At 45.1% G+C, this 10,316-nt stretch overlaps 1 protein-coding gene across 1 annotated transcript in view; it reads right to left on the reverse strand.

Annotated features, from left to right (window-relative positions):
- The window catches only part of BRPF3 (bromodomain and PHD finger containing, 3), a 20,160-nt gene extending 14,330 nt beyond the window's left edge, over positions 1-5,830 (reverse strand). The window contains exons 1-3 of the mRNA XM_009074306.1: positions 4,446-5,830; positions 3,303-3,459; positions 1,735-1,880 (exon numbers count right to left, since the gene is read on the reverse strand). Of these exons, the coding sequence (XP_009072554.1) occupies positions 1,735-1,880; positions 3,303-3,459; positions 4,446-5,830 (1,688 nt within the window). The remainder of the gene's footprint in view (positions 1-1,734; positions 1,881-3,302; positions 3,460-4,445) is intronic.
- Positions 5,831-10,316: the final 4,486 nt, after the last annotated feature.

Below are 10,316 nucleotides of genomic sequence, written 5' to 3' on the forward strand. Positions count from 1 at the left end.
TAACAATGAGCACAATTGTTGAGGACAGGATATGTGAGTGGTATCTTCCTCCAGTTTCTCATGAATCATCACCCCAGCTCTACTCAGTGGTGGAAACCTCAGGTCGATATATCACTAGTCTGGGTAGACTCATTGCTGAAGAACTTCTGGCAAACTCCTTGTACTCTCCATGTGCAGGATGTACATTAGCAAATGGCACTTTGCAGAGTCTAACTGCATAGTCCAGTCCTTCTATATGAGGAACTCCTGTTTATTCAATCTCACAAAGTTAAAACAAGAGGAAACCCCAGAAAATTAAAAGATAATACAACCAAAAATGAGAACAGGCAGAAGCTTTTCATGCCTGGTAAATCATCCTGTAGCACTCCCTGCCTCACAATATTATTATGCCAATTAGCAACATTATAGAAAAGTCAAAAGTATGCAGGCATTTACATGAACGACAATATCCATCATTAGACTAGAGAGCATAAGCAAAGTTTAAGATATAAGCTCTCGGACTTCAAGGCAGAGGTCAAACGAGAACAGTGGTTAGATGTCTGCAAATTCCTAATACAGTTTCTTATATCCTTTATGACGTCTCTAATAATGTTTGATTTTGAGCAAACAAGTTGTAGCACTGGTTTAATCTCTTACACTGAAAATCTATTCAAAGACTGGAACAGGATAAAAGTATTTGTCCTATCTACACTTTAATTTCTTTGCTCTTATAATAATCATATTATAATGTCATGAAATCAACCACTTCAGTAGCAAAGGTAAGCAAGTCTGTTTACACAAAACAAACTGTATTTGACGTGTTAAGCATCAGTGAGAGAATGAATTAAGATGGATATAAAGACCACACATTTCCCCCAAAATAGGAAAGAAGACAAAAAAAGATGCAGGAGGCTGAAGCATCCTTTTCCACTCACCTAGAAGCTGGGCTGGCACAGAGTTTCAACTAGATACACTTTTCTGAGATATCTTACCCTTTTATAAAGCACACCATAGTTTCCATAAGGTTTTACGGATTTAGCCAACTGTGATAGGGATATATCAAGATATCAAAAGTGAACAAAGCCCAAGAGTAGGGTATTTTTTTTGATCCTCCTACCTAAAATATGTCCATACAGCAAGCAGGACTGAGACACTGCTGTAAATCAAGGGTAATGCAGCAAATGACCCAGTACTGGCATCAAAAGGACTCCAGAAAAGCTGTGGGTAGTTTCTGGCCACAAAAAAATTGCTCTCAGAGGAGCCGTGATCACAGAGGAGGCTGGTTTTCCTCGGCCTGGCTCTCTGCAGACAGCCTGAAAGCACCCAGGCAATGCCTGAGGCCACAGGTACAGGCTCATCATATGCTGGGTGAGAGAAGAGCTGAACTGTGATGTAGACCCTTCTCTGGAGTATTACCAAACTCTTGAAATAATCATGAAAGGAGATCTAACTTCTACTCTGCAAAACATTTGGTTCATGCCCAGAAGCAGAAGGAGTGATATAGGTCAGGAATCAAATGCACAATTACTTACACAAATACATTTTCTCAGCACTCTGCAGTCCAGCCCTGGTTCTGAGGGCAGAGGCTGCACAGTGCAAACCTGTGACTGACACAGGGAGAGATGGCTCTGCACATCCAAGAGTCAGACTCTACGAAAGAGGAAAAGACTCAAGAAAACCTGTTGTGTCCCTCCTCTACCTCCTGCAACATGGAGTGCTTCTATGGGACTGAAGCTAAGTGCAGCAACTCAGCAGCTAGAACTACCTACCTGCTCTCGTTTGAGTTTTTCCCTCTTACGGATTAGCTCAATGAGCAGTCGAGCACGCTCCAAGTCATGCCGCAGTTTTTGCCAGTACTTCAGCTCTTCCTTCACTGCACTGGTCTTCTCATCCTGCTCCTTCTGTAAGATATAGCAGTAGGATGAGATAAAAACAGAACTGACTTCCTGTGTTTCCCTCTTTTTCTAGGCATCCCTTGTGAATTGCTCTCATAGTCTTCCTTCTATTCACTTGCCTCTTGTTCAGACCATGTCTCCTTCTTCCTACAGCATTTAGCTGTCTAACAAGCACATCAGCCTTTCTGGATTTTATGTTATCTCTGAAGTTAGCCTAAATTACACTGTAGCTACACTCTGGGAACATGCTCCAATGCATGCTCATTTACACCCTCCCTGATTTTATATCCAAGTTTATTACAAAGGCTGAATTTTTTATTTTTTTTGTGCTGTGCATCGAAGCAGCAGCTCAAAGCATTTACAGTATAAAGGCAAGGCAAGCAAACATAGGGGAGAAAAGAGCTATTATTATACTCGTTGTAACCGATAAGAAATAGAGCCACAGAAAGTCATTTGCCAAAATACAAAGGAACAGCCAACACTGGGAGATAAGGTTACACCTTCCAAGACACAGTTCAGGGGCTTCACAACACTATCACCCTTAAGGTATATCACTTAAGGATATACCTTAAGTGCATACACTTCCACATAATTGCCAAGAGAGGACAATTGCTTCGCGAGATCTTCATAGTTTATATTAATAAGACATTTGTTTTTAAGAACTTACTTATGGTAAATTGCTAATGTAATACACCAAGGAAATGCTGCACTTTCCCAAGCTTCACACTGATGAGAAGGAAATACTTCTTTTATTTTCACCCAGAGCAGTTTTCTTGCAAACCAAAAGTCTATAAATTCCTGACTACAGTAAAAATATATGCACACCATGTGCCCAATACCTACTGACATCATATGTTAGAGGGTAGAGTCCAGCTGCTTCATTACTTCACCAACTACTTCTCATGCCAAATGCAGTGCTGTTTAATAGCATTGAGCTCTAGACACCAGCTCAGAGAAGGAAGGAAAGGAGTCCAGAGCTGATTATTATGTCTAAACTTCCACATGACGGTGCATGGGATGGACAGAAATTGAAGCTGCAGGAAGAATGACCCAAACTGGAATTTGGCCGGAACTCTGGAGATAACACCCGTTTTCTTTAATCACTTGCAAGGAACGTGGTTTTATAATTCACCACAGATAAGTCCACCAAGGGCCCATCACACCTTTACACAATACTAGGTTTCCTGACTTAGGGGAAAAACTCTTAACTGCTGTCTCATCAACACCAATTTTAGTGACATGATGTATATCCCATTAATATACTAACTCAGTTCTTGAGGCATGAGCATACCAAGAGACCAAAAGAGACTTAAATCAGGGCTCTGATCCTTTCACCCTCACTCCCCTTCCCAGCCATGCATCAAGCACATCTTGCCCTGGAACGCAAGCTCTCTGTCCTCTCATGTGCATTCAGCTCGGGACCAGTACCTGCTCCGCGTTCCTCTGGGACTGGAGGTGCGAGTGCAGGCGCCGGATCAGGGGCACCCCATTCCTTGCCTGCCGCTTCAGCAGCCAATAGTTGTGGAGCCTCTGCATGAACTGGTTCTTCCGCTGGAGAGAGAGCCCACTGCAAATTTTGTTCAGCCTGAAGGAAGCAAAGAGATGTCATGGAGCCAGCTGCAAAGCAATAGTGACTCTGCAGGCCCTCAGGTTTCCCAATGAAGCTTTGCAGTGTTGTGTCAATGCGCACTGAAGTATGCGTGAACTGGTACAATCTGGGATCGTCTCACCATGAAGACATACGTGTCTGCTTTTCACAATATATCTCTGGGTTGGTAGCAGCTTGACTGGAGGATCTCTGCAAGCACTTGACACAGCACAGTCAAAGTATGCAGTCACCAATTCAGAGGCAAGCCTTAATTTCAAAACTGCTTTCTGTGCCGAGAAGTTTCCTGGGAACCATTTAAGTCTGATATTATTAAGATGAAGCCTGGGAAACAAACTTGACAGAACAAGAATAATATATCACCTATTTTAACCTTTGCTTACTATTCTTAGATTATAAATGGTGCCTTATCAGCATCTTCCAAAGCTTAGCTGTTAAAATACCAGCAACACATCAACACACTTCCTAAGGCACCAAACAAAAATTCAACACTACCTAGTTCTGCATGAGAGAGAGCTGGGCAGCTAAATTCAAAGCTGCTTCCAACACTGACAGGTTTGACATGCTCTGTAATAAAAGGAAGAATTAAGAAACTATGAAATGAGATTTAAGAACATTTACTAGCAGGATGACCCCTACCAGCCTGCCAGTCTGTAATGCCTGAAGTATTTTAAAAACACCTTCACAGACACCTATGTGAATTCATATGCTAGATGGGTGTTTGCTGTTAGGGACCACCACCCAGTCTGCATTACACAACAGTTTGGTACGGCTGCTCTGCAAAGCAAGGAAACCAGTGTGCCAGTGACACCCACGTGGAAGAAAGCTAATCAGGAGTAACTGTGTTAACTGTCTTGACTGAAGATTCAGTGCTTCCATGGACAACATAAGAGGGACCGAGTCCTTAAAACAAACCCTGCTCAGCTCCAGCTGTTCAGCTCCTTCTCTAAATCTGCAAAACTCACCTGTAAGAGGGAATTTGTGTGACAGTCACCAAGGGCACAGACAAACACCCATTGGTCATGTCACCAGGGTCCTTTTTGATCTTTTGCTTCAATTTCATTTGGTTCTTTTTCAGAGACCCTTTGGGAGGGACAGAATCGGCTTCCTCCTCTCCATCTTCCTTCACAGTGTCCTCCTGCCCATCATCACCAGCAGCTGGAGATCCTTTTTTCACCATCCCAGGTGGGGAATGACACTCACAATAGGCAGTCTTGCGTACAGTGAATGTTGTGCCATTGATGCTGGTCTCCCTCATAGGTTCAATCTTCATGAAAAGACCAGCTCGCTGGGCACAGGTGACATGAAAGGCAGTGTAACAGTTCACCTTGTGGCATTGGATAGCAGCTCCCAAGCCCTTCTGCTTGCAGATACAGCATGTGAGTTTCCACCGAGCTGGGGGGATATTATTGATCCCTTCAATGGGCTCCAGGAACACAGTGTTTGCAAAGCAGACCTCTGGGATCCAGATGGCACAAACCACGTGAGCCCAGCGGCCATCACTAGTCTGCTTGAAGGCTCCACCTTTGTTTGGGCAAAGAACACAATCCACTGGGCGAGAGGGGGACTGTAAACAGCAACGGCAAAGCCACTGTCCCTCAGGGATATAGGGCACACCATAACACTCCTGATGCACAGCCAGATTGCAGATATCACAGAACAGGATGACATTGCTGTTATGACACTCATCATCCATGCAGACACAGCAGAAGGCATCCTCATCAATGAGGGATTGCTGAGTCCCATTGTTCTGGCTCTCAAGGTACGACTCCTTTTCCAACCGATCCACCAGCAGCTCAAAAGTGTCAGCAGAAACTGTCCCAAAACCATCAGCCCTTCTTTTTTCGTTGACCATTTCCAGCCATGCCAGATCCTCCTCATCCATGTCATACTCCACTTCTGTATCAAGGTCCTCAGGAGGCTTTTCAATATACCGGTAGTAGGCAGCAGGGAGAGGAGGGGCATCTGGCTGGCTGAAAGAGTCCACCAGACGGAAGTTGGGCTGGGGTAAGTGTAAAGACATCCCTGGTGCATGTTTGGAGCAGGACTCCTTTTTCTTGCCTTTGGAAGGGGTTTTCTTCGATTTGGAAGGGGAAAGGGGCTGCTCACTGTTTTCCTTGTTGCTGTTGCACTCAGTGATGTCCTGGGCAGTCAACTCGTCTTCTGTGATGAGTTTTAAGGGATCGTAGATGCTGATGCGATGAAGCCGCCCATCAATGTCTACTTCCACAATCCTCTGGGCCTGTGCGTACGTCAGTGTCTCCCGAGTCAGTGAGCACTTGAGGCTGTAGGGCGAGGGAGAACGTCTCCCCTCCAAGTTCTGTCGGGACCTTCTCCGAGGCTTCCTCATCATTGCAGTCCAGAGACCCTGTAATAGAACAGGACAGAGGACAGTGTAAGACAAGGAGACAAGCAAGAAGTAGTGTGGACTGAAAAACTCATTCAGCATTGCAATAGAGCAAATTTCTATTAGAGACTCCAGCAATTTCAGGTTTGCTGAGTCTTTAAACTTTCTTAGATACAGGCAGGTAACTGATACATCAACCATTTCTTGCAATGTATATCAGAGCAACGCACAACACACTCCAACTTTCTCTGTTTGCAAGTCAGATGTATATACCACCATACCACCAGGTAAGAAGAGCTCAAAATAATTTCACAACACAGTATGCAAACACTGTGCTGTGCATTCAAGTCAGCAAACCATTCAGTTCCCCTGGAATTCAAATAATACTTATCCCATCTGCTTGCACCATTCACATATTAAGCTCACGCAAGCCAGTAAGTTCTTCTCTGTTTTTTTGCCTGTGGCTTTTCTTTTATATCCCCAATAGCATACAAGATGTTTTCCAGGTGAAAAGGAATGCACTGTTCAGGTCTTATGAAAGCACTTCCCAATTCTTTTTTTTTTTTTTTTGGTCACTGAGCTCCAGATGAGAAAAATAGCAGTTCTCCCTCTGTCCAGGAGGGAACTTCTCCAAGTTGCACACCTCATCCTTTCTGACACTGGAGATGCACAAAGTCCTGTAATGAAAAAACATCCTCCAGCTCTGCTTTTCCTTCTCTCATAGATGAAGCCGTTCCTTACATCACTCTCCTGGCAATGTGCGCTGAACAGTCTGTGTCCTTCCCAGCATGCAAAATGGGTCACAAACAGAACCAGAAGATGAACCCAACAATGTAGTGGATACCAGATGTGTGTCCCTTCTGCTCTTCAGTGGGATCCATGAGGAAGAGAAGGGGAATAAGCATGGGAACATGCAGCATGGATCCAAATGGACTAGCGCCGGCTCAGCAGTAGCCCCTCATCCATGCACCTGAGCCAGTTCTGCACAGACAGTCCACGGGAGTACAAGCAGGAAAGCAGCAAGACAGCTTCTAGACTGCACCAGGAAACAGTGCAATGGTGTTTACACAGAGCCTTAACGAAAAGCCCAAGCCAGCTCTGCCCTCACAAACTGCTAATCAGCAACCCAGATAATTAGTTGAGTTGGCTCCTGACACTAGGGAGGTGCCTGTCAAAGGGGAGTAGAGAAGCCTGCAGCTGGTGAGATGATCTGGGGGAGGGGGTAGACAAGGTGGCAAGGAGCTTGATGATCTGAGAGCAAAGGAGGGAGCCAGCGAAGAGGGAAAGCAGAGAGGAAGCTAAATGAGTAATGCAAGAAAGAAGGGCAGGGTCAAGGAATATGACTTATGGGAAGAAATGAGCTGAGGCTGAAAGAAGTTTGAAAGGAGACAAAGAAAAGCAAATGTAAAATCTCCTTGAGAAGCTAAGCCAGCCCAGTGCTTATCTGTTGCTACGCAGAAGCCTGAACCAGCACCTCACCCTTATTCAGGGTCCCTTCTGTGGGACTCACAGACAAGAAAACACACTATAAAGCCACAATTTTTACTTAGTCAATGCACTATTTCTGCACTGTGAGGGGCATAGCTCCACAAACTGTCAATTGTGTTAGTCAGAGCAAGCAGCACCTCAAAGGATCTACAAGAAGACCAAGTTTATTTCAGAAAGAAGTAACAAATTACAGGAGCCACACATTTTTCAAGTACCAGTTCTGTGAACCACAGGATTAAGCCATGATACAACGTGTCCTAAAAAACAAACAGGCTCTGGGAAAGGTTTGAAAACTCTTCTTTGCATCCACAGAAATAACATGCAGGTGCCAGTTTCAGGACACACACCCATCATGATGGAGCCTGTAGATACAATTTTATTTCAGATGTAAAATATGAGTTGACAATTTCTACCTGCAAATATAGGTATCACAAATTTTGGGACCTTTGCCTTGAAACTTTAATCAGTCACTTGATCTGCAGACACCCAACTGCACTTGTCCTAGCCAAGCCCCAATAGCTTCAATCAGTGGGAGAAAAGAACTTTAAAATAAGGATATCTTTATACCCTTGATCATCAAATTGAAAAAAAAAAACCAACAGAAAATCCTGCTGACAAATAGCTCTCTTTCAATCCATGCTGGTACAAGCAAAGAAGATAATGGAGGCAAAAAGATATATGGGCAAAGGTATATTGGAGGATAAAGTAATTATTATGAGCTGACCACACTCATAATTAATATTGTGTTCAGGAAAAATGAGGTATTAGTCAATTGCTGGGAGTGCTGAGGGACTAGCATATTTCAGTGAAAGAAGCACCTGAAGGAAGGGCTATTTTATCTGTTGATAGGAAAAACAAGGGTACATCCCAGGCTCCTTTAGTGAAATAATCAGTGTATTGTCTAGAACAATTACCCAAAGTGAGCTTTCCACCACAGCAACCAACTACCATGAAACAACCCATTTGTAAAACACACAATTACTTAGCACTATAAAGAAGCATCTAAAATGACAGGGAAATTGCTGCCAGCAAGAACTGAGTGCCTGGGCTAAGACATGCACCTGGATATGAGGAGTGACACGGCGACCCACCTCCAAAATACCTTGAAAGCAGCAATGAAATGAACTCAAGACACACTGGGCCAAACACTACAACCCTGTCTGCAACAACAGAAATTTCTAAGCAGCAACCTAGGAATGTTTTCATCTCCTTGGCACATTTGAAAACACCTCCTAGCTACACATGAAAAGGAATCCCTCTGCAAACAGCACCCATGCACACCAAAATTCTAAAGTCACTTGACATCAGTGGGGTAAAATACTATTTCAGCCCACGCTGATTCTGTCTTACCATGGACAAATGTTGCGGATGAGAAAGCAGAAATTTCAGTCATCCTCTCAGTGTTGCCATAATATGCTCAAGGCTTTCCAAAAACCTCCCATCACCCATTTCCACTGGTTATTGTGCCAGGAGCAGGGGCTGAAGTTCCTAGAGAGCACAACTGAGCAAACAAGGTGACTACACTGCACAAAGCGACTCAGAAGGAACTTAACTCTACCCCAGGAGTTCATTCAGAACTGGTTCAATTCTGAGCAGCAGCTTTCACACCTGTGGGCCAGAGATGGGTGAGAGGGCTGCAAAAGGCAACTGAAAAACCAAGACTGTCATCAGGAGGCTTAGATTTACTACAAAGGGGTCAAAAGCTCCATTGAAAAAAACTTTCGAGATCAACATATATTGAACTACACAATATAAGCTCCTACTTTATGCACAGCCTGGAATATCCAGCACAAGTGGGCCTTCTAAAGGAAGGAAAGGCTAAATGCTGCCACGCTTTACACCAATGCAATACAGTGTTGGCCATTTCCACAGGTCAGAGGCACTCTCTCACATCACCGATCTCAGTCTCATTCCCAACTCTCCTTCACGCTGCAGTCCTTCTTTCTAGCCTTCTCATGCTGAATGACCAAGGATTTACTTTACAGTACCAGGCTGCTTCGCTTACCTGCAGAGGACAACAAAGCTGGAGCTCAAGGCAATGCTGCTGTGGGAGTTACCTGGCCCTTTCCAGCATGGCTTGCGGATCCCAGTGAAGAATGAGGTCCCTTGACAATGAAGAACTTCAATGACTTGAAGCAAGGAGGCCACATGCACCTAAGTGAGCAGCAGCAGATGACAACAACGTGGCTCTCATTCGACTCTAGTGCACCACAACTACTGGCAGTGGCAACAGCTTGTATAGGCCTAAATAGTTTGGGGTTTGATGTTACCAAAGACTACCTCTCTTTGGGACACCAGGTCAGACATGAGGTCTGGAGATGTTCCCCAGCATTGCTGTCTTGCACCAGTAGCCACTTGTGGCTGTTTGCTGGGATTTAAACCCACCCCTGTGCAGTGGGGAACAGGCACCCACAGAGCTATTGAAGAAATGAGTGTGTAAAATAAAAGATGCCAGAGGAAAGGAACAACCTGGAAAGCAGCTCCCTTTCCACCTTTTGCCAACCAAAAGGCTGGTGAAACTCCTGCCACCCTCAACAACGTCGTTCCATCTTCCTGCCGCGTCTGTTTGCCACAAACTCGTATTCCCCTCACACACCTGCCAAGGGTTTATGTTCTTCACACCTACACTGCTGCCTACAATAAGGCTTGCCAGCGCTCAAGAGATGCCTGCCTGCCCTGGCACACGCAGATCTCTTTATCAGGCCCCCCCTCCCCAATCGCTCCATAACCAAGTCAAGCTGCCAGGAGATGCACCAGGCCACAGGAAGGGATATCCCTCTAGAGCAGAGAAGGTGCGAGACAGGCTGCGGATGAAGTTTAAAGTAACGTCTGGGCTCAGCCACAGGTGGTGCGTCCCATGAGCTGCGCCTGGCCTCAGCAGCAGCGCTCTGAAGGAACTGTAATATGGTGCCAGCTGGGCCCGGCCTCGGCAGCAGCCAAAGGCACTGTGACACGCCATGAGCCGGCAGGGCCTCCCCTCAGGAGCTCCCCCGTGCAGCGA

Source organism: Acanthisitta chloris, unplaced genomic scaffold (assembly GCF_000695815.1).
Source record: "Acanthisitta chloris isolate BGI_N310 unplaced genomic scaffold, ASM69581v1 scaffold5425, whole genome shotgun sequence".
NCBI lineage: Eukaryota > Metazoa > Chordata > Aves > Passeriformes > Acanthisittidae > Acanthisitta > Acanthisitta chloris.